A 25,000-nucleotide genomic window follows, 5' to 3' on the forward strand; every position below is an offset into this window, starting at 1 on the left:
GCATGTTGAATGTGTTGTTAGTGCTGCATGTTGAATGTGTTTTTTTAGTACTGCATGTTGAATGTGTTGTTAGTACTGCATGTTGAATGTGTTGTTAGTACTGCATGTTGAATGTGTTGTTAATGCTGCATGTTGAATGTGTTGTTAGTGCTGCATGTTGAATGTGTTGTTAGTGCTGCATGTTGAATGTGTTGTTAGTACTGCATGTTGAATGTGTTGTTAGTGCTGCATGTTGAATGTGTTGTTAGTGCTGCATGTTGAATGTGTTGTTAGTACTGCATGTTGAATGTGTTGTTAGTACTGCATGTTGAATGTGTTGTTAGTGCTGCATGTTGAATGTGTTGTTAGTGCTGCATGTTGAATGTGTTGTTAATGCTGCATGTTGAATGTGTTGTTAGTGCTGCATGTTGAATGTGTTGTTAGTGCTGCATGTTGAATGTGTTGTTAGTGCTGCATGTTGAATGTGTTGTTAGTGCTGCATGTTGAATGTGTTGTTAGTACTGCATGTTGAATGTGTTGTTAGTACTGCATGTTGAATGTGTTGTTAGTGCTGCATGTTGAATGTGTTGTTAGTGCTGCATGTTGAATGTGTTGTTAGTGCTGCATGTTGAATGTGTTGTTAGTACTGCATGTTGAATGTGTTGTTAGTACTGCATGTTGAATGTGTTGTTAGTACTGCATGTTGAATGTGTTGTTAGTGCTGCATGTTGAATGTGTTGTTAGTACTGCATGTTGAATGTGTTGTTAGTACTGCATGTTGAATGTGTTGTTAGTGCTGCATGTTGAATGTGTTGTTAGTACTGCATGTTGAATGTGTTGTTAATGCTGCATGTTGAATGTGTTGTTAGTGCTGCATGTTGAATGTGCTGCATGTTGAATGTGTTGTTAGTACTGCATGTTGAATGTGTTGTTAATGCTGCATGTTGAATGTGTTGTTAGTGCTGCATGTTGAATGTGTTGTTAGTACTGCATGTTGAATGTGTTGTTAGTACTGCATGTTGAATGTGTTGTTAGTACTGCATGTTGAATGTGTTGTTAGTGCTGCATGTTGAATGTGTTGTTAATGCTGCATGTTGAATGTGTTGTTAGTGCTGCATGTTGAATGTGCTGCATGTTGAATGTGTTAATGCTGCATGTTGAATGTGTTAAATCACTCCGCCAATTCCTGGTTGCTAAAATTCTAATAGTTTGCCTAACTTCAGTATATGTGACAAAAAAAAGTAAAGTGTAAAGCAGGGTTTCCCAAACTTGGTCCTGGGCCATCAAACTCCATAGAGGGGCGAGTGTCTGCTGGTTTTAGTTTTTTTCTTTCAGTTATATATAATAAGCCCAAGTCAACCAGGTGAGGGGAGTTCCTTACTAATTAGTGACCTTGATTCATCAATCAAGTACAAGGGAGGAGCAAAAATCCGCAGACACTCGGCCCTCCGTGGAATGAGTTTGACTTGTGTGGTGTAGAGAATCATTGTATCATCTAAACCGCTGTGAAATATATTTTCCATAACCCAAAATATGTATTTTCAGCTGTTTGAAGCTGGTGTACAAAACCGAAAGTAAAATCAGCAAAAACTAAACTTAAGAACAGGAAGTAAAGAAATAGAGCACATATATATTGCTTCTTAGACTTGCTTTCAATGAGAATGATAGATCTATAACTCACATTTCTATGTGAATTTGGTCGGGTCGCCCAAAAAGTTACATATTTCAGCTTTATTACTGCATGTTGAATGTGTTGTTAATACTGCATGTTGAATATGTTCTTGTGTTCTTAGTCATTGGGCTAAATGCTCACTGTGCATCCTGTCCTCAGGTGCTCTATCCTGGCCGATGACACGGTGAAGTGTGATACAGGGATCTATAAGTCTGTGCAGGCCAGGAAGGACCACAAACTCCACATCGACCACGAGGTCAGTTTTCTCAGCCACTCACATAACCACAAAACAATTATGCTTTATTCCTCAATGCAGTTGATTATCTTCAGTGGTCACAGTGATTTGTGTAATGACAATCAATGACTGCCAATGAAATCAACTGTGTAATTATGAATTAATTGAACGGGTGGTCCTGGGAATCGAACCCACTATCTTAGCTTTGCAAGTGCCATGCTCTAAAAACTGAGCTATAGAGGACCAGGTCATTGTGTTGTGACATTTCTCTATCTAATCTAATGTCCTGCGTCTCTCTCAGATTGAGACCCTGCAGACCAAGATCAAGAACCTGAGAGAAGTCAGGGGTCACCTGAAGAAGGCCCGCCCAGACGAGTGTGACTGTATCCGCTACATGTAAAGACAGAACATCTCTCTCCTCTCCTCTCCTCTCCTCTCCTCTCCTCTCCTCTCCTCTCCTCTCCTCTCCTCAATCCACAGTTCACGTTGCACAACTGGTTTATTACCAACATCCACACACTAAACGCCAGCATTACATGCATTTACAGTAAAGATAACAGGACTCTACCAGACTCAAATAGCTTTTTTTCAGACCCCCTGTGGTTCTCCCTGCAGATATTCATCATAAAGGCTGAATATGTGAATATCTGTCTGTGTTTCAGCTACAAGTCTAAGTACAAGAGTAAGCTCAGGCACAAAGGAGGCAACATTCACCCATTCAGGTAAGGGTGTGGGTTTGTGTTGTTTATCATGTGTGTATTTCGTATAAGAAAGGGATGTGTACAGTATGTGTTCTTATGACTGTGTAATTATTGTATATGTACAATATACTGTATGTGTGTATCAGTGGAGGCTCCTCAGAGGAGGAAGGGGAGGATCATCCTCCTCAGTGAATTTCATTTTTTTTTAGTTGTAAAAACATTGAGAAAGTTATCCTTTTAGATAAAACTATACTAAATATATTCACATGTCACCAAATAATTGATGAAAACACACTGTTTTGCAATGAAGGTCTACAGTAGCCTCAACAGCACTCTTTAGAGTAGCACCATTGTGTAGCCGGAGGACAGCTAGCTTCCGTCCTCCTCTTGGTACATTGACTTCAATACAAAACCTAGGAGGCTCTTGGTTCTCACCCCTTCCATAGACTTACAGTAATTATGACAACTTCCGGAGGACGTCCTCCAACCTATCAGAGCTCTTGCAGCATAAACTGACATGTTGTCCACCCAATCAAATAATCAGAGAATGAATCTAGTCCTGAAAGCATAAGCTACAGCTAGCTAGCACTGCAGTGCATAACATGTGGTGAGTAGTTGACTCAAAGAGAGCGAAAGACAAGAGTTGAATAGTTTTCAACAAATTAATTTCTTCAAAAATGAAGGAGCAGCAAGAGAGAAAGATTTCTCTATTTTTTTCACTTTCAGTTAAACTTACTTAGCTATCAAATGGGACTGGCTAGTTTAGTTACTCAAACACCTGGCTCAAACAGAGGGACGCTATGTTAGCTAGCTGGCTATGACTATCCAACACAACACTGGAACTCTTACAAGTCAAGGTAAGCTTTTGGTTTTATTAATTTATTGCCACCGGGGCCCGCCGGTCTAACTGCTTACTGACTATACGCTGTAACGTTACTGCATGATTGTAGCGGGTTTACTAACGTATTAGTTCTATTAGCTATGCTGACTAGGACGTTACTTTAGCCAATATGGGGACAACGATGTAGGCTGTGTGTAGCGGTTATGACATGGTTTGGAAAGGTTTCGCCTTCTCACATACAGCTGATGTATTCTGCCGATTCTGTTGAAAAACGTTTCTTAAACGGAAGCAAACGAAACGGGTATAAGAAATACCGGAATTTGTCCAATAGAAACTCTCGTTTGCAACTGTTGGACTAGTGATTACACCCTATATAAACTAGATGTAGGCAAGAGTGTGCAAGGCGGTATTGAATGTCACTGGCTGTCCATGTGTCACTGTCTGTCATCTCACATTTTTCACTCGACCTGTGTGCATCTACTTTGTAAACTTTCATTCACAGGCTAGGTTGTAGCAACCTCATGATGGGTATAGGGAAAATGTGAGTATCATTTAGTAGCCTAAACCTATCGCTGTTACATTTAACTGGGTAAATGGAATATGAATGACAGTCATCCAACATGCTGTAATAGAAATAAGGCCATGCTCATGAAAAGAAAATCGTCCTCCCTCATCATAAACGGCACTGACCGCAACTGGTGTGTGTGTGTGTGTGTGTGTGTGTGTGTGTGTATGTGACTGTTTCATTGTGTCACTGTGTAATGTGTGTGTGTGTGATGTCGTCAGGAAGGGACAGGATAAGGATAACAAGGCGTGGCTGCTGAAGGACCAGAAGAGGAGGAAGAAGATGAGGAAACTGCTGAAACGTCTGAGGAACAACGACACCTGTAGCATGCCTGGTCTCACCTGCTTCACCCACGACAACCAGCACTGGCAGACCGCCCCCTTCTGGACCAGTAAGACCATGTACACACACAGGCGCACACACACACGCATACACACACACACGCTTGCACAAACATACACACACACACTAGCACTGATTATTCTCTCTGTCTGCAGTGGGTCCGTTCTGTGCCTGCACCAGTGCCAACAACAACACCTACTGGTGTGTGAGGACCATCAACGAAACTCACAACTTCCTGTTCTGTGAGTTTGCGACTGGCTTCCTGGAGTACTTTGACCTCAACACAGATCCCTACCAGGTCAGTGCTCCTCCTCACCGCTATCACTCACTCCTCTGTAAAGATGGTTTCTAACAGAGCCATATATTTAGAATATTGTTCTAATTCTAGACATCCAGTTACATAGCATTATTTATAATTTATATTCCCCATGGAATGTCAATGGGGCGATAACATATAATGTTGTAATGTCATGTAAATGCATCATAATGCAGAAACCTCAACATCCCAACTCTCTAAACACATTGCTCTGGTTTCTAACATTATCTAGCCTTTAGCCCTGTTTTCAAGATGGCACACTGAAAATGATCTATTGTATAACATTTTATATTTACGTCATTTAGCAGACGCTCTTATCCAGAGTGACTTACAGTTAGTGAGTGCATACATTTTTTATTTTTTTCATACTGGCCCCCCATGGGAATCGAACCCACAACTCTGGCGTTGCAATCGCCATGCTCTACCAACTGAGCTACACAGGGCCCATAACAGCTGGAGATGCTCTTATGAATTCATGTTAAAACAATTATGAAGACCAGCACTATTCCTCTCTATCAGCCACCCAGTCTCTCTCTCTCTCTCTCTCTCTCTCTCCCTCTCTCTCTCTCTCTCTCCCTCTCTCTCTCTTTCTCTCTCTCTCTCTCTCTCTCTCTCTCTCTCTCTCTCTCTCTCTCTGTCTCTCTCTCTCTGTCTCTCTCTCTCTCTCTCTCTCTGTCTCTCTCTCTCTGTCTCTCTCTCTCTGTCTCTCTCTCTCTGTCTCTCTCTCTCTGTCTCTGTCTCTCTCTCTCTCTCTTTCTCTCTGTCTCTCTCTCTCTTTCTCTCTCTCTCTCTCTCTCTCTCTCTGTCTCTCTCTCTTTCTCTCTGTCTCTCTCTCTCTTTCTCTCTCTGTCTCTCTCTCTCTCTCTCTGTCTCTCTTTCTCTCTCTCTCTCTGTCTCTCTCTTTCTCTCTGTCTCTCTCTCTGTCTCTGTCTCTGTCTCTGTCTCTGTCTCTCTCTGTCTCCCTGTAGCTGATGAATGCTGTGAACACGCTGGACCGAACCGTCCTAAACCAGCTCCATGTTCAACTCATGGAGCTCCGCAGCTGCAAGGGCCACAAGCAGTGCAACCCACGCACCCGCACCCTGGAGCTGGGTGAGTTCATCTCACACACATACAAACACACACACACACAATGTCAGGTTGATGTGGGTTGTGACTACAGAAGAATGATCTCTGTTTGGTATCCTCATCACCATCATCCTCTCCACCAAATCCAAGTCCTGCCTTGCTTTGTGTTGCTGTTTTCACCATCATGTACCAATTTTATTACTGCATCTTAAACGATTACAACCCCTCGCTCTGGAATGAGTTTTGTTCCTTTTAATTAAGGTCAATTCAGTTGAAACTCGTTTTCTTTACATTATTTGAATTTCAGACACCATTTTGCCATTTTAAACAACTGCCCTTTCTAACCCGTTTAAAAGCCTCTCTCAACACAGTTAGACCTACATGGCTTAACTCGGTCTCTGTGCCTTAACTGATAGGAATCTGTTCCTATATTCTCTAACCACTGCTATTGTCTCTTCTTCAGGAGGTAAAGAGCGAAGCAGCTTTGATGAATACAGGTATCTTTACTCATTGACATAAACACCACTCTGCACTTAACTATTTATTAGGTATTAGTACTATATCAGATTAATATAAACATTCCTAAAAGATAGTTTACTATCTACTTGGTCTAAAATACGTTGACAGAATACACAACACTTAGCGAATACATAGAGTTTGTGTATATGGGCGATGTGTGGGGCGATGTGTGGATGTCATTGGAGGTTGGTGGCTCCTTAATTGGGGAGAATGTGCTCGTGGTAATGGCTGGAGCGGCATTGGTGGAATGTTATATTATACATAAAACACATGGTTTTCTATGTGTTTGATGCCATTCCATTTGCGCCGTTCCGGCCATTATTATGAGCTTTTCTCTCCTCAAGCAGCCTCCTGTGGTGGACGTGAGATTGACAGTGTTTTGGTTTTGTGCTCTTTCTCTCCTCTCTTCCTCTCTTTCTCTCCTCTCTTCCTCTCTTTCTCTCCTCTCTTCCTCTCTTTCTCTCCTCTCTTCCTCTCTTTCTCTCCTCTCTTTCTCTCCTCTCTTCCTCTCTTCCTCTCTCCCTCTCCTCTCTTTCTCACCTCTCTTCCTCTCTTTCTCTTCTCTCTTGCTTTCCTTTGCATCTTTGCATGACTTCTGGTTTGGGGGATTTTGCACTGAGCACTTTTCTAACCCTGGGGAGTACTCACTGTATGCTTGACTGTCTCTACATTCCTTCTAACTGAGGTTGGGAGAGGGTTGAGGGCTTATTTTCCTCTGCTTGAACGGGCTGGATAACAGTCTATCTTATTGTTGCTTGTGCATCAGGCAGTTTCAACGCAGAAAGTGGCCAAAAGTGAAGAGGCCCACCTCCAAATCACTGTGAGTTTGGACATCCATCTGGAACCTCACGATGCCACTAAACAGTCACCTCTAACTTGGCTTTTCTTCGTCTCATTCTTCCTCTCTTTCTTTTCGTTAGTTCTTTCAACTCTGGGTTTTTCCAGGCTTGCATGCTGCTCTCTGCTAGTTCTAGTTATTAACCATGTCTGTCTCACTCTCCTGTGTCTCTGAGTGGATGTAATTCTAACCTGCACGGTTTAGGCAGCTCACATCTCATACTGTCCTGCTGATTGTCACCTGTAGAGGGCGCCATCCACCTCCACCGCCCAGCGCATCTGCCTTAATCATTTTATTACCTCTATTGGTTGACTTTCTCTTTTCATAAGACGGCAGGCAGTGCCTCACAATGTCTCTCTCTCTTTCTGACACGCTGCTGTCCATGTGTCTTATGTGTTTGGTGATGTAGCTGCCTCACATACTAGAGCCTGGTGTGAACGTCAAAGAGTGAACCCATTCAAGCATTCATATAGAAATGAATACAACTCTGTCCTGGGACCAGTTTACTGGGAGCAGTGTTCACGTGGTGCTGATGGGAAGAGGAGAGTACAGAGTACAGACACAACGGCAGACAGAGGTTTACTGTGGATGACACTGTTTTGTCTGTGTGGTTTTGTTTCATCAGAGGACAGATTTGGGAAGGCTGGGAGGGATAGGGTCCAGCAGGAGAGAGTGGCCCCTTCAGAAGCGCCCACTGCGGGGGGAACGGGAATGGACTGGTCAGAACTTGAACCCTTGTACAGACTTGACAAGCACGCCTATGATCTCAAACTCAACTTCAATGTCAGCCTGGAGGACTGGGACAACTTTGACGGGACTGTGGACAGGATGTTCGCGTTGCTAGGCAACTTCAACCACCAGCCGAACGGGCACCGCAGCAACTTGATTCCTGGGGAGGGGAGAGGAGGAAGAGACCAAGCCCTGGTGTCCTCAACGGACCAATCAGCCTCAGCCATCTACCTGACCACCCTGGCCACTCCTGCTCTCCTGCTGAGAGAGGCTGGGGCCGAGGTCCTGAGGGAGGCGCTGGGGCTGAATGGAGAGGCGCACCGCTCTCCCTCTTCCTCCTCCTCTTCCTGTCCTCCAGTCCCAGCTGAGGAGGGCCGCTCAGACTGGGACCGCTCCCCACCTCTCCTCAACCAGTTAGGGGATGAGGGCCGGCCCAGTCAGCATGAGGAGGGCAGGGAGAGGGGTGATGAAGAAGAGGAGGAGTTGTTGAGGAGACGGTCGGCCCAGTGGAGGCTGAACCATGTTCACTGTGAGTGCAGTGACTTTGTTCAGGAAACTGAGAACGGGTTGCCCGAATGACTGCATGTAAGACCCCTCTCTCACTCTGTCTCCCCTCCTCACCTGAGATTTTAGGGACACTGAATCAGCACAATGCCACCTCTGGCCTGTCCCCCCTTGACCTCTCACCCTCCTCCTCCTCAGGCCACAGCAGTACCTCCAGGCTGATATGGGGACGAGCCTGTCCCTTTAATCCAGACTGCAGCTCTCCAGTGCCCCAACCATATCCCAGACAGACTGCCCCCTGCTGGCCCCTCCCTGTAATACACCACAACACAACGGGTTTAACCAAGAGATTCTTTATGCGCGAACGCAGCAGCACATGATGTTTTGCCTAATGCAGGACGTTACCTTGCTTTGTTTTTAGTTTGTGGGGCAGGGAGCTTTGTGAATGTGAGAGGAAAAGAAACTTGATCGATTTTTGATATTCATTGGATTCTTTAAAAAAAAGATGTGTACTTTACCTTTTAGTTTTTAATAATGGCTGTATTAATTGGTGCCAGTTCCATCCCCTTGTGCAGATTCCGTGTATGTGGCACATTGATTAATGCTGTTTTTTATCAATGTGTTACTAATCAATTTTTGTAAACCCTTAATTCTATAAAATGCAGATGATGAATAATGAGATGCAGCGATGCACACACACACACACACGCACACACACACACACACACACCTCACCTCACACACTTTGAGTTACAGTGCTGTGGAACCTGCTCTTGAGTATGGCATCAGACTGACACGAGGATGCTGTGGTTAGGGTTAGAGTGCAGGTAGGAACTGGGAGTATGCCATCTAAGTGCCATTTATTTTCAGTGTTGCAGCTAATTTAAGTTTTACTATGTTTCTAATGAAAAACAAGAGACTTGATATTTATGCGTATCAAAACATAATTTGGAACGCATTCCCTTTTGTTGTGTTCTTTTTTAAATTTCAAAATGAGTGAGGTCTCGATGTTGGAACAGAATAAGAGTTTTTCCTATAGCTTGGAATCTGTGGTATGAACCGTTATATTTTTATAAAACTTTTTTTTGGGTCATTTAGCAGATGCTCTTATCCAGAGCAATTAAGGTTAAGTGTCTTGCTTAAGGGCACATCAACAGATTTTTCACCTAGTTGGCTCGGGGATTAGAACCAGCGACCTTTCGGTTACTGGCACAACGCTCGTACCCACTAAGCTACCTGCCGCCGTCTGTTATGAAACAGTCCAATCAGAGAACATGCATTTGAAGGCACTTATCTAATGTGAACCCATTGAGATGTATAAAGATCCCAACATTGTAGCTGACACGTTATGGCGTCTGTGACAGCATGGGCAGCGCCATTGAAGCTATCTACATTTTGAAGTAGTCCATTTTCTTCTTCTTTTGATGTTTGAAAAAAGTGTAAAGCTAATATTGGTGTCTTACCGCCTCCACCTGCAGTGCTGGAGTCTTGAACCAAATATTGTAATTCAGTTATTGTGGACACTAGATGGCAGTCACATAATTTAAAGCCATTTACAAACTAGGCAAACCAGTGTGAAGAAGAAGACAATGCTCTGCTCATTGGCTGATCGCTCCCAACCCCATTGGAATCCATACCCTGTTGATTACTTTAAAATGTCTGGAAGCCCTCAATGCCAATGTCCATTCAAAAACGGGTTATTTTCATGTAATGATCGCTATACATCACTATGTGGGAACCTAACTTGTCTAGTCTGGTTGGTTCATCCAGGAAGTCTGTTTCATGAAGTCATCAGTCCACGGTTGTGTCCCCCTGCTAAGAAGTTGTTGCACGCATCAACCAATGGTTGCGTGCTACGTCATCGACTGTGCTGTCGGGCACCAGATTGCAAGAACATATGACGTGGTTAGCTGATATGTAAAATAACTATCCAACACCTGGGCATGAGAGTGTGCCCCACAACCTCACTCTGATGTCATCAAAGACTTCAGAGATAAAAGGTGCGTTTGTTTTGCAAGCCGATGTGTCCCAGAGATGGGCGGGACATAGGTCTCATGACCCACTCACTTTATACAGCAATCCTGGCAGTTTATTCTGCCTAATACCACTTAGAGAAACTCAGAACATGCTGGCTTGTAAAACAAGCCCACACAGTCTTGATCAGCCGTAACTTCATGGTTTAAAGCCTGTAGCTACACGTGTTTCTCTTATCATGTATTTTCTGTAGAAATGAAAAGGAAAAATAAATGTATTTAACAAATGCTGCATTCTTTATAACAATAGATTTTTTTTCGCTATATATGGTGCTATTGCGGGCTCAACATATATAAAAAAAGATTGCTGTATGTATTTGAATGTAGGTTTTTGCAATTAATGTAAATGTTTAAATATATTTTATAATAAACAGAATGACCAATCAGACAGTGCTTTATCAAAAGGGTCAAATAGGGGGTGCTTATTTTTGTCCTGTTTCACTGCATGTACAAGTGAGTAACCTGTACAAGTGTGGAAATGGGAATTTCTGACGGTGACCCTGGAGCAATTAGGGTTGAGTTACTTGCTCAAGGGCAGATTGACCGATTTTTCGCCTTGTTTGCTCGGGGATTCAAAATATCAACCTTGCGGTTACTGGCCAAATGTTCTAACCGCTAGGCTACCTGTCGCCTTTCAGTGCACTGATGTTTCACACCTGTAAGTAGTCTTCTGATGTGAACTGCACTCTTGATCAGAAGGAATCTTTCCACCCTCAATTTACCAGGAAACCGAAACGCCCCCCAATCATTTTGTACCATATTGTATGAGGTAAAACAAGTCCCTTCTCCCCCTGGAAAAAAAGAAGCAACAATACTTTTTATTAGCACTTTGAAATGGATTACTGTATGTGAAAAAAAATAGAGGGTTTTATCATAACAATGCCTTGTGCAGTTACATAGGTTTATCATGCATATATTTCTGTTTCCTTCGGTTTACCAGTGAACAGTTGATAGCTGTAACTAGTTTGTGAATAAAGTGTTGACTGCTAAGGTTTCCTCCTCTTCACTTAGTCTCGGTTGTGTTTATTTTACATGTTCAGACCTGCAGTCCTTGATTGGGAGACTCTGTTTAGTCTGTTACCAATACCATACATGCCTATTTCTTATTTGCATAAACATGTACTGTAAAACATGTTTATCTGGGTGACTAACCATACATTTGATCTTGTTCCATATTCAGACAGCAGATGTCACTGTTTATTTCAGCTTGGGAAGCTTTGATGAAAAGCAGACTTTGATGCTACAGTTTATTATCATGTCAACACTTTTAAATCTCTTGACAAAAGTGTTGATTTATTGATAGAAATTTAAGAGTTATTTCCCAAACAGTTCATTTAATAAATAGACACTGACCCAAACTTTTGGGCACAATTAGATCTGGGGTGACAGTCAACATGAGTCTGGGATGTTTAACTCTGTTTCGGCACTAGGTGGGTGTATTGGATCATGTTGACACTAAGATCATCAGACACCCCAATGCAGAGGGAAACAGAGACTACAAAGCAAATTCAACGAGTTAGCCAGCTAACTTTGATAAACAACCAGAAATAACTATTGATTTTCTGATTCATTGAGAAAGCTTAACTTAGATATGTGTTTTTGGTTGTTGAGTCAATAGGCCATGCCTATCTCAAGCTTATCCTTCTAAGAACGACAAAGTTATTTCCCAATATTTAGGCAAGTTAGCTGGCTAATTCATTGAAGCTGCTTTGTAGTATCCCGCTCAGTTCAATACAGTCCCCGTAGGGATCAGATTACACACAAACCCATAAGCATGGTGGAGGTTCTTGGAGGGGGTGAGATGAGATGCAGTACTGACTCGCACACAGACAGGGCAGGGGTGAGGCAGTACTCTGTTCCAGTTACGTGGAAACGCACATAGCTCAACGAGTGGGAAATCTACTACAACGCAACTCTTTATTCCAACTTGTTGCTCATACAATGTGAGGAAGATGGCCGAGACAAGGTATGCAAGTTACTATTGTACAGTGTATTGCCAATGCATGTTACGTTGTGTTTTTCTTGGTGAACGAAACTAGACCGATATAATGTAACACGTTTTTGCGGCTAATCCTCGTGTAGCCGCTTCTCACTTCTGCGGATTGACGAGTTGCACTGTCTGCTGTGCTACAGTAGAATAATACAACAGGTTTGAAGTAGGCTAGACTGGAGATGAAGTTTTACATTACTCAAACCTTATAGAAAAACTTTTTGTTTCGGTTTGCGTGCCTCAAATTAAAATGTTCCCTTTATTTGCAATACAAATGGTATGCTATGGAAATGAAAAAGACAAACATTTGTCAAACGCAAATCGTTATTACAATGTAACAACAGTCTAAAACAATAACATGTAGTCAATGATTTGACCAAACACATTTCAAGCTGATAACAAGCTTGAAATGAAGGACACTAACAAGACATACAAACGAATGCATTAGGAGGTGAAATGTTATCCCGTTTGAATAATTATTTGATTGTTCTGTCAATTTATTGTATTCATTATGGATGTGATCCTTCTTTTCTAGAGAAAGTCATCCTAAAACATAGCATACCTGTCCAGTTACTACACCACGGTGCATTACACTTTTCCCTGTAGGTGTGTAAAACCATGCCTCTGGGCAACTTCAACGTTCAAACACGAGATCTTAGGTTTTTACAATGGATTAATGGGTTAGTCTGGGGGAAACGTGCCTGATCTTGACCGGCATGCATGTCGGTGAGCAGATGCTGAACGCTATATGAGAGGGCTAGTAAGTTACACATGGTCCAGCACCCTTTGCTCTCCCTCTGGTGCTGTGTAAGGCAATCTGTCGCTCAGTCGGTCACCTTCCATCCTCATTTCCAGGTGTCAAGCATAATGGAACCAGCAGCGGGATGTGCGTGGGCATATTTTATTCATAATTTAGTTACACTGACTAGAGTCGATTAGCTATTTAGTGTTGGCCACGTGCTTTTACCATTTATACAAAGAAATATACAGATTGGGGTAGTTTAGATGAATTTGATAGCCTGTAATAGGTTGATGTGTAGTGCAGTGGATAGAGCAGCTTATTGCTCTTACAGGAATAGAGATGTGTGACTACTATATATAATCACACTTGAAGGGAGTCCAAGTTACACATTGTGAAGACAGTGAGCAAATGGAGGCCATGGAAGCATAAGCTATGTTTAATTGCGGCATGGAAGCCAAAATTGGATTGTATGATTGTGGTCAGATTTTAATGATCAGTTTCTTCTCTTGAATCTTGTCAGATGTTATTACAAATTGCTTGGTTCCGTTACCAAACTTAAAAAAAAAAAAAACGTTAAAGAAAAAATGCATTTTCCATAGTGCTATTACTATTATACTAACTATTACTATTATACTAACTATTACTATTATACTAACTATTACTATTATACTAACTATTTAATATGGTCTAGAGTCATGTACTATATTTCCATCTTAGCTTTTCACTGCTATTCTGTGGAGAGAGTTTTCAAATGTGGGAAAGGGACAGGTGCTACAACCACCCTGTCTCCCCTCACCCAACCCCACCCCACCCCACCCATGGGTATCCCGGGTGAGCAGGAGCATTGCTGAAATAGATAGTGTTAGATTCTGACGTCTTTAATCACTCCCACATACCCTCCACTACTTGTGTTTGTCCATCATTAAAATTATAGTTCTATACTGTAGTTGAGTAAAGCTATCCTGATGAAGACAACAATCCTCTTCACTTGGATATACAGACAGTTATTGCTGAAGACAACACACGATGGACAGTCATAATGACTTGGTGTGGTTGGGTAACATTGGTGGCATTGGAGTTACTACTGGTTGAGGCCTCTGCTGTTGTAGATTGTTGGACACTTTACCTCTTTAAGGAATACCTGGAATAGTATAAAGTAATCCTTCTACCCACCCCCCTCCCCCACCCCCCCATAAAAAAAATAAAAAAAGAAGAAAAGTGGTTGTCCCACTGGCTATCATAAGTTGAATGCACCAATTTGTAAGTCGCTCTGGATAAGAGCGTCTGCTAAATGATGTAAATGTAAATGTCTCTCTCTCGCTCTCTCATGGTGCTCCTCTCCGTCCACCTGCGTCTCCACTCTTTCCTGTACTGTTTGTATTTGTCTGAGCCCAGGCACACCAGGTATGTGGGACTGCTTTTACTGGTCGGGGTCACTTTGTGCTGACTGGGAGTTTGGGCTGAAAAGCTGCATTGTTGGGCCACTGCCTGCAGGATGAATCAGAGAGAGCTGACCCTTGTGGACGTCATCAATTACCATTTTAGATATTGTCAAAGCCCTTCAGTCCTTCACAGCTGAGTCTGTGTGTAGAAAGCTGGTTGTTGGTTGGTTGGTTGGTTGATGTACACCCATGGAAAATAACTGTGTGGGTTTGCGTGCACGCTCCTTTATGTGCATGAGTGCAATTGTTTGCGTTGTTGTTGTTGTCAACGCGGTTAAACAGTGATTCCCATAGTGCTTGGGTGAGAGCAGGCAGGGAGAAGTACAGTAGGAGAGTCCCCGGGCGTGGTAGGGTGTGTCAGTGCAGAGACCTTTTCTACTGGGTGGGGTGGTGGGTTGGTGCCGTCTGAATAATTAACATGGGTGGGGAGGGATGTCAGAGCACCATATGTTATGAATTTGCTAAACGTATGATATGTTACGAATTCCAATTTGTTGTGGCTAATGTTAGCTAGGTGGCTAATGCTAACGTTAGCTTGGTGGCTAACATTAGCTAGACTAGGGGTTAAGGTTATGGTTAGGAGTTACGTTAAAGCGTTACGGTTAGGGTTAAGAAAGAGTTAGCTAACATGCTAAGTAGTTTCAAAGTACCTAAAAAGTAGTAAGTAGATGCAAAGTTGCTAATTAGCTACAATTCTAAAGTTGTCCGTGATGAGATTCAAACACGCAACCTTTGGGTTGCTAGACATTTACATTTACATTTTAGTCATTTAGCAGACGCTCTTATCCAGAGCGACTTACAGTTAATGAATACATATTTTTTTTATACTGGCCCCCCGTGGGAATCAAACCCACAACCCTGGCGTTGCAAACGCCATGCTCTATCAACTGAGCTACATCCCTGCCGGCCATTCCCTCCCCTACCCTGGACGACGCTGGGCCAATTGTGCGCCGCCCATGAGTCTCCCGGTCGCGGCCGGCGGCGACAGAGCCTGGATTCGAACCAGGATCTCTAGGGGCACAGTTAGCACTGCGATGCAGTGCCTTAGACCACTGCGCCACTCAGGACTAGACGTTCACGTTATACACCTACCCATCCACCCCGACCAACTACCCTACTTTCGTTTTTGCCTTAAGTAACCTTCTGTCTTATGTAACCATACCAAACGTAACATATCATACTAATTTGAGTGTCCCGGATTTACATTTACCATGCTACGTCTAGTCTATGAGACCAGGCTGGGTTCCTCTCTAGGTTTCCTCCTAGGTTCCTGCCTTCTACAGAGTTTTTCCAGGCCACTGTGCTTCTGCCTCTGCATTGCTTGGTCTTTGAGGTTTTAGGCTGGGTATCTGTATAGCACTTTGTGACAACTTCTGATGTAAAAAGGGCTAAATAAAAGACATTTGATATTTCAGATTGGATTGGGGGTTAAAAACAGCAACCAACACTGGGTCTAATGTTACTCTAATATGTATGCGACCAATACAATTTGATTTGATTTGATTTGATTTGAACTCCAGTCCCCAAACAGCACACATTTCTGTTGTAGCCCCGGACAAACTCACCTTATTCAACTCATTGAGGATTAGTTGACAAGTTGAATCAGGTGTGCTTGTGTGCTGTCGGGGCTACTCGAGTACTGGAGTTGGGAAACACTGTTCTAATGAGTAGATATTTTCACAAACACTTCAGTTGCCTTAACATTCCCCAAAATACTCCTGCAGTCCAAACCCCTTGGCGCCCCTCCCTCTCTGTTTGGTTTTACCACTACCCAGTACGTGCTTGTCTGCGGTTGTGTGGAAATAACTCTACTGGTGGTCCTTAGGCCTGGGTAGTCAGTAAAAACGCCTGCTCATTAAGATGGGCAGAGATTCAGGGTTTCAGCTCATTAACATAGCTAGGACGTGTGCTACATTGACTCTACTCCTGGGCCATGACTTGAAGACACATGCCAGGACTGCTGTTTACAAAACTCATGGTTTTCATCTAAATTGACGGTAGTTAATGCTGTGTACATTATTTATTTGCTTTTTATTGGCTCCTAGCCCACAGTGTGATGACGTATAGGCTGTATTTAAATTTAAATGTACATCATTTAGCAGACGCTCTTATCCAGAGCGACTTACAAATTGGTGCATTCAATTTATGATAGCCAGTGGGACAAATATACCTGGAGATGATGTGTTATTTAACTTCCTGCTTCATGGTGAATAGTCAGAAAGTACCAAGCAACATTTGAATCACTGCTGACACTGCAAAGCCCTGACCCTAAACTTCACCTGCTGATTGTTTTAAACGTTTTAGTGGAAGAAACAGCCCAAGTTGAATGTTATGTTTGTTAAATGTTACATTTGGTTTAATCTTTCATGACATTTTCAGACGTCACGCTGAGAACTTCCACTTCCTAGTTTTCTCACTCTTTCATAACAGCTCAGCAGTGAGAGAATCAGAACAAGGTGTGTGCAGTCTGTCTATTCTCTGTGCTTCTCATTTCTTTAGCGTTCTATTTAGATGGTCTCTGTTCTGATCTGGGTTACTGTATGTGTTCTTTGAGCAGCAGAGTTCCATCCTCCTAAATCACTGAGGCTGTCTGTAGGGACCCATGTTGATCTCGGGTCCAGTCACCCAGAGCATGTCTTCTGTAGACCCTGCTCAGAGGGCTCATATCTGGGACTGTTACACCTCACAGAAGCAGACATATGGAGGGAGGGGGTGGGAGGTTACAAGAACAGTCTCGTAAACCCTGCAGCTGGCACTGTATCCCCGGCTGCCTTCTAGAGCTGGGACGATAAACCCAAAACTATCGACACCGACCATACCGATCACTTATCGCAGGCATTTATCAATACGAGAAATGTGAAGTTTGAAATTAAATAAGTTTTCTAATATAAGTGATTGTTAATGGTACAATTGATGGCTACAACCATCAAACTACTAGTAGTTTAAAGGATAACAAAATGAAATCATTATATGTACATTAATGTTATACACTTTATACACAATTTATCGTTATTGCATCAATTCAGGCAATTTATCGCAATATGGATTTATGTCCACATCGACAAGCTCTACTACCTTCCTCCTTCCTGTGCCATTGATCTCATAACCACCACGACCACCACCACTGCTCTGGTCCTCCCTGAAGCCCCCCTCCCCTATAATTGTATTCCTCTGACTGGGCTCAAAGTGAGTGAGATCCCACAACGCTCATTCAACGTAACTCCTGACCTGTCTCAACACCCCCCCACCCCTCTCTCTCTCAATTCAATTCATTCAATTCAAGGGGCTTTATTGGCATGGGAAACATATGTTTACATTGCTAAAGCAAGTAATATAGGTAATAAACAAAAATGAAATAAACAATAAAAAATGAACAGTAAACATTACACTCACAAAAGTTACAAAGGAATAGAGACATTTCAAATGTCATATTTTGGCTATATACACATTATTAGACAGGCCAAGCTAGCAGGGACACCATGCCATCACCATCATCACCACCACCACGCCCCAACTCTTAGCCCCCATAGCTGGGTTCTCTTTTGTGTGCCACAGGATGAAATGCTAGATCTGGGGCTTGGCCACTGAAGCAGGTTTGCCAGCTGTAAAGTGATGAGTGACTTGGACATGTTTCCTGTAGCTCAGCTGGTAGAGCATGGCGCTTGCAACGCCAGGGTTGTGGGTTTGTTTCCTGTAGCTCAGCTGGTAGAGCATGGCGCTTGCAACGCCAGGGTTGTGGGTTTGTTTCCCACGGAGGGGCAGTATGAAAAATGTATGCACGCACTAACTGTAAGTCACTCTGGATAAGAGCGTCTGCTAAATGACTAAAATGTAAATGTAATGTTTCATCCCTGGCCCACTTCAGTAGGGCTTTAGTGCTATCCTGACTACTGGGGCTTCTTTAGACTCTGGAAAATAGCTCAGCTCACCTGAAGTGAAATAGATAAGAAACAAAAGTTAAATAAACAATAAAAAATGAACAGTAAACATTACACTCACAAAAGTTCAGAAGGAATAGAGAAATGTCAAATGTCATATTATGGCTATATACAGTGATGTAACGATGTGAAAATTGTTAAAGTACAAAAAGGAAAATAAATAAACATAAATATGGGTTGTATTTACAATGGTGTTTGTTCTTCACTGGTTGCCCTTTTCTTGTGGCAACAGGTCACAAATCTTGCTGCTGTGATGCCACACTGTGGTATCAAAATTGGATTTGTTTTCGAATTCTTTGTGGGTCTGTGTAATCTGAGGGAAATATGTTTCTCTAAAGTGCAGCTCAGTTTCCACCTCATTTTTTGGGCAGTGTGCACATAGCCTGTCATCTCTTGAGAGCCAGGTCTGCCTACGGCGGGCTTTCTCAATAGCAAGGCTATGCTCACTGAGTCTGTACATAGTCAAAGATTTCCTTAAGTTTGGGTCAGTCACAGTGGTCAGGTATTCTGCCTCTGTGTACTCTCTATTTAGAGCCAAATAGCATTCCAGTTTGCTCTGTTTTTTTGTTTATTCTTTCCAATGTGTCAAGTAATTATCTTTTTGTTGTCTCATGATTTGTTTGGGTCTAATTGTGTTGCTGTCCTGGGGCTCTGTGGGGCCTGTTTGTGAACAGCTTGCTTAGGGGACTCTTCTCCAGGTTCATCTCTCTGTAGGTGATGGCTTTGTTATGGAAGTTTCGGGAATCGCTTCCTTTTACGTGGTTGTAGAATTTAACGGCTCTTTTCTGGATTTTGATCATTAGCTAATTCTGCATGCATTATTTGGTGTTTTACGTTGTAAACTGAGGATGTTTTTTGCAGAATTCTCTCTCTCTCTTTCTCTCTCTATCTCTCTTGCTCTCTCTCTGGTTGATCTAAATGGAAGTGTGAAAGGACAAGCAGCTCAAAACACCCACCACCTCTACATTGTTGCTTTGGGCTGGCTTGAGGAATGTGTCAGCGTGTAAAGGAAGGATCAGGGGAAAGCCACTGTTGTCAGCCCTGCATCTCTCTCCTGTGATTTGGATAAGCGGTTGGAGGGGAGGAGACTTTCTCTCAGTTGGTGTTGGATCAGCACCCTGCTGCAACATGTCTCAGACGAGCTTCAGAGTAATTGACATCTCCATGGTAACAGAGTTGGAGTGGCGGCTGGCTGGGTAGTGGTGTTGACAGAGGACCAGTGTCAGGGGAGTAGAAGGACTGCTGATAGGCATTGTGTTGATGTGTTCTGCTGTTTGATGAGTAAAACCTCATTTTGCTCATTTTGTAAACACAGTGATCCCCCACAATGCCATGAGAAACCATGTCACACCAGACATACATTTTCTCTCTTCCATTGAGCCCAAAGCCTGTCCTCTCCTCTCCTCTCCTCTCCTGTCCTGTCAGGTCTTCTATTATCCTCTCCTGTCCTCTCTCCTGTCTTCTCCTGTCCTCTTCTCTCCTCTCCTCTCCTGTCCTGTCCTGTCTTCTCTTATCCTCTCCTGTCCTTTCTCCTGTCTTCTCCTGTCCTCTTCTCTCCTCTCCTCACCTGTCCTGTCCTGTCTTCTCTTATCCTCTCCTGTCCTCTCTCCTGTCTTCTCCTGTCCTCTTCTCTCCTCTCCTCTCCTGTCCTGTCCTGTCTTCTCTTATCCTCTCCTGTCCTCTCTCCTGTCTTCTCCTGTCCTCTTCTCTCCTCTCCTCACCTGTCCTGTCCTGTCTTCTCTTACCCTCTCCTGTCCTCTCTCCTGTCTTCTCCTGTCCTCTTCTCTCCTCTCCTCACCTGTCCTGTCCTGTCTTCTCTTATCCTCTCCTGTCCTCTCTCCTGTCTTCTCCTCTCCTCTCCTCTCCTCTCCTCTCCTCTCCTCTCCTCTCCTCTCCTCTCCTCTCCTCTCCCCTCTCCTCTCCTCTCCTCTCCTCTCCTCTCCTCTCCTCTCCTCTCCTCTCCTCTCCTCTCCTCTCCTGTCCTGTCCTGTCATGTCTTCTATTATCCTCTCATGTCTTCTCTCCTGTCTTCTCCTGTCCTCTTCTCTCCTCTCCTCTCCTGTCCTGTCCTGTCTTCTATTATCCTCTCCTGTCTTCTCTCCTGTCTTCTCCTGTCCTCTTCTCTCCTCTCCTCTCCTGTCCTGTCCTGTCATGTCTTCTATTATCCTCTCATGTCTTCTCTCCTGTCTTCTCCTGTCCTCTTCTCTCCTCTCCTCTCCTGTCCTGTCCTGTCTTCTCTTATCCTCACCTGTCCTCTCTCCTGTCTTCTCCTGTCCTCTTCTCTCCTCTCCTCACCTGTCCTCTCAGCATGAAGAGTCGTCATGGACCATTTACGATCGCCCGTTCAGAACGAGACTTCTACTGAAAGGTTCATGGTTTAGTATTTTCCATTAACACTCGGCCAAAGGTTTATCACCTGCCAGGTTCATGAACAAAAGACTCTTCAAGGAGGGATTTTATTTGTATGTGTCAGAAGAGTGTTTACATACAGCCACACACAGTGGGTCTGAGTGACTAACCTTGTCCACACCCTGGTGTCATGCAGCTCAGTCAACACAGTGGCTGAGGTGCTCAGCCAGACACCTCTCTGTATGTAGAGGCTTGTTTTCCTCTCCTACAGACAGGAAAGGGTTAACTCTGGACATTCCTTTGTCTCTATATTCAAATCAAATCACATTTTATTTGTCACATGCCGAATGCAACAGGTGTAGACCTTACAGTGAAATGCTTACTTACAAGCCCTTAACCAACCATGCAGTTTTAAGAAAAATACGTGTTAGGTAAAAAATAGATAAGTAAATAGAAAAAATAAGAAAAATAGAAAAATAACAAATAATTAAAGAGTAGCAGTAAATAACAGTAGGGAGGCTATATACAGGGGGTACCGGTACAGAGTCAGTGTGCAGGGGCACAGGTTAGTTGAGGTTGACTAATTGAGATTATTAGTACATGTGGGTAGAGGTAAAGTGATGCTGGTGGGTTTTGCAGTTAAAAGGGTCCCCATGACCCAGGCCTAGCAGACTGACCGGGAGGCTCAGCCAGCAGGATGGAAAAAGGCTTAGTGGTGGGTAGCACAGTGTCCTCAGCCCAAATGGCCTCTTCCTTCCTGTCCTGCTCTGATCTGCTCCGGTGCTTTGCGGCTGGTGTGTGTGTGTGTGTTGGTTAGATCGGGTATGGTTTAAGTGGTTTGGTTCTTCTATCCTTGTGGGGAACTAAAATCCCCAGAAGTTCCCACAAGGATAGTAAAACAAGGACAATTCTCCCTTTTGGGGACATTTCCCATGTCCCCATGAGGACAAAGGCTATTTTAAACTTAGGGGTTATGTTTATGGTTAAGATTAGAATTAGGGTTAGGGTAAGGGGTTAGTGGATAGGTTTAGGGTTATGGTAAGGGTACGGTTTAGGGTTAGGGGTTAGGGTTAGGGGTTAGGGAAAATAGGAATTTGAATGAAAATTAATTTTTAGGTCCCCCACGAGGATAGAAGAACATAACATGTGTTTGGGTGCGTGCGTGTATGTGTGTGTTTGCTTACAGGTGTGGAATGTGTGTGTTATGGATGTGACAGTGAGAGATGGAGAGGGTTGTGGAATTGCAGTGGTTCTGGTTGTCCTGATGTTTGCCCCTGCTAACCCCTGTGTAACCCAGGACCGGCCCGGGGCCTGTGGCTCAATGTCTCCCAGGGGAGGGCCACTCAAGACGGTCATTAGTAGAGTGGACGTGGGCCTGAAGCCTGAAGGAGAAGGCCAGTGGGAATGAATGACAATCTTTGCCATTGTCTGGGTTAATGAGTCTTGGGACAGAGCTGCTGCTCAGGAATGCCCCTGGCCCATCCATCCATGCATGTTTGTTTAATGGATCCCAGACGAAGGGCTGGGAAACTCTGCTAAGAGCTATTATTAACTGACAGTAGGGCTTAGTGAATGAGAGCTGGAGGTACAAAGGAGCATTTGAAGATGGTTATGATCAGTGGCGATGCTCAGCAGTATCGTAGGTCATCTGAGTAGCGGTAGTTACTAGGAGTCAAATCAAATCACAATTTATTTAAAGTGCATTTAACAAAGTGACAACACAGTTGTGAGCACAAAGTCACCGGAGACGGTCTCAAGTCTCTGCTCTACAAATCTCCTTTCAGGAGGAGAGGCATTGGAACAGAGGACGTATGAGTGAGCTACACACACACACACACATATTGATCACTGACAGCAGCAGCTCTCAGACCACTGGCAACCTGCCACACTCACCTTCTCTCTCTAGAACAGACACCATGAAGACATTCTCTCTCCCTTTATATAGCTCCTCACCCCTCCTCACCTTCTCTCCCTAGAACAGACACCATGAAGACATTCTCTCTCCCTTTATATAGCTCCTCACCCCTCCTCACCTTCTCTCTCTAGAACAGACACCATGAAGACATTCTCTCTCCCTTTATATAGCTCCTCACCCCTCCTCAGCACTGAACAACAGCAGCAGCAAACAACCTGTAGGAATGTGTGGAGATAGGAGAGTGTGTGTAGCAGCCGTACTATGTGTGTTTTGTTGAGAAAATACCTAACAAGAGTAACAGAAGTAGGAGAGAGAGGGAGGGAGAAGGAGAGTACCTCTTTGAGGAGAAACCCTCTTTCAGATCTCCCTTCTCTTCCTCAGACCCCAGAGACAGAATGCAGTGTTGAGTTAACTGAACACACATAAACACATCACAGAGGGGAAAGAAATACCCATTATAATTGGCAGGGCCCCTAGTTACACACACACACACACACTCAGGTTCTGACAGTGTGTAGACACAGGGCTGGAGTCAAGGCTGCCGGGCGCTGGGTCCTGACTAAATAAACATACAGACAGTGGCTGTGGGGACCAAACCACCCTCTCAGCACTGCCACAGACACAAAGAGGGCCAGACAAAGAGGGACCATGAACAGAAGGGATAAAATGAGGGAAACGTTGAGAGGACAGGTGCAAAGGCTGTGATTCATCTCCTGCTTCCACCTCTCCCCTCTTATCTCCTCTGTCCTCATCCTTCACCTCCTCTCTTATCTTCTCTGTCCTCATCCTTCACCTCCTCTCTTATCTTCTCTGTCCTCATCCTTCACCTCCTCCCTTATCTTCTCTGTCCTCATCCTTCACCTCCCCTCTTATCTCCTCTGTCCTCACCCTTCACCTCCTCTCTTATCTCCTCTGTCCTCATCCTTCACCTCCCCTCTTATCTACTCTGTCCTTTCTTTCACCTCCCCTCTTATCTCCTCTGTCCTCATCCTTCACCTCCCCCCTTATCTCCTCTGTCCTCATCCTTCACCTACTCTCTTATCTCCTCTGTCCTCATCCTTCACTTCCTCTCATCTCCTCTGTCCTCATCCTTCACCTACTCTCTTATCTCCTCTGTCCTCATCCTTCACTTCCTCTCATCCCCTCTGTCCTCATCCTTCACCTACTCTCTTATCTCCTCTGTCCTCATCCTTCACTTCCTCTCATCTCCTCTGTCCTCATCCTTCACCCCCCGCGTATCTCCTCTGTCCTCATCCTTCCCCCCCCCATCTCCTCTGTCCTCATCCTTCACCTCCTCTCATCTCCTCTGTCCTCATCCTTCACCCCCCCTCTTATCTCCTCTGTCCTCATCCTTCACCTCCCCTATTATCTCCGCAGTCCTTATCCTTCACCTCCCCTCTTATCTCCTCTGTCCTCATCCTTCTCCTCCTCTCTTATCTCCCCTGTCTTCATCCTTCTCATACTCTCTTATCTCCTCTGTCTTCATCCTTCACCTCCCCTCTTATCTCCTCTGTCCTCAGCCTTCACCTCCTCTCATCTCCTCTGTGCTCATCCTTCTCCACCTCTCTTATCTCCTCTGTCCTCATCCTTCTCCTCCTCTCTAATCTCCTCTGTCCTCATCCTTCACCTCCCCTCTTATCTCCTCTGTCTTCATCCTTCTCCTCCTCTCTTATCTCCCTTATCTTCATCCTTCTCCTACTCTCTTATCTCATCTGTCCTCATACTTCACCTCCCCTCTTATCTCCTCTGTCCTCAGCCTTCACCTCCTCTCATCTCCTCTGTGCTCATCCTTCACCTCCCCTCTTATCTCCTCTGACCTCAGCCTTCCCCTCCTCTCTTATCTCCTCTGTCCTCATCCTTCTCCACCTCTCTTATCTCCTTTGTCCTCATCCTTCTCCTCCTCTCTTATCTCCTCTGTCCTCATCCTTCACATCCCCTATTATCTCCGCAGTCCTTATCCTTCACCTCCCCTCTTATCTCCTCTGTCCTCATCCTTCTCCTCCTCTCTTATCTCCCCTGTCTTCATCCTTCTCATACTCTCTTATCTCCTCTGTCCTCATCCTTCACCTCCCCTCTTATCTCCTCTGTCCTCAGCCTTCCCCTCCTCTCTTATCTCCTCTGTCCTCATCCTTCTCCTCCTCTCTAATCTCCTCTGTCCTCATCCTTCACCTCCCCTCTTATCTCCTCTGTCTTCATCCTTCTCCTCCTCTCTTATCTCCCCTATCTTCATCCTTCTCCTACTCTCTTATCTCATCTGTCCTCATCCTTCACCTCCCCTCTTA

General features: G+C 44.1%; 2 protein-coding genes across 8 annotated transcripts in view; both read left to right on the plus strand.

The window, feature by feature from the left end:
• LOC121546045 (extracellular sulfatase Sulf-2-like) overlaps positions 1-9,464 on the plus strand; it is a 205,518-nt gene extending 196,054 nt beyond the window's left edge. For 3 of the 7 annotated variants that reach the window (XM_045209487.1, XM_041857039.2, XM_041857040.2), the window contains 7 exons: positions 1,811-1,907; positions 2,188-2,282; positions 2,549-2,608; positions 4,215-4,384; positions 4,491-4,633; positions 5,620-5,743; positions 7,702-9,464. In XM_045209487.1, coding sequence (XP_045065422.1) covers positions 1,811-1,907; positions 2,188-2,282; positions 2,549-2,608; positions 4,215-4,384; positions 4,491-4,633; positions 5,620-5,743; positions 7,702-8,384 — 1,372 coding nt within the window. In that variant the 3' untranslated portion in view covers positions 8,385-9,464. The other 4 variants (XM_045209488.1, XM_045209489.1, XM_045209490.1 and 1 more) reach the window with 4 other exon arrangements.
• Positions 9,465-12,127: 2,663 nt separating this feature from the next.
• Positions 12,128-25,000, plus strand: part of LOC121546570 (rho GTPase-activating protein 39) — a 124,662-nt gene continuing 111,789 nt past the window's right edge. The window contains exon 1 of the mRNA XM_041857822.2: positions 12,128-12,308. Within this exon, the coding sequence (XP_041713756.1) occupies positions 12,295-12,308 (14 nt within the window). The 5' untranslated portion in view covers positions 12,128-12,294. The remainder of the gene's footprint in view (positions 12,309-25,000) is intronic.

Source organism: Coregonus clupeaformis, chromosome 30 (assembly GCF_020615455.1).
Source record: "Coregonus clupeaformis isolate EN_2021a chromosome 30, ASM2061545v1, whole genome shotgun sequence".
NCBI classification, from domain to species: Eukaryota; Metazoa; Chordata; class Actinopteri; order Salmoniformes; family Salmonidae; genus Coregonus; species Coregonus clupeaformis.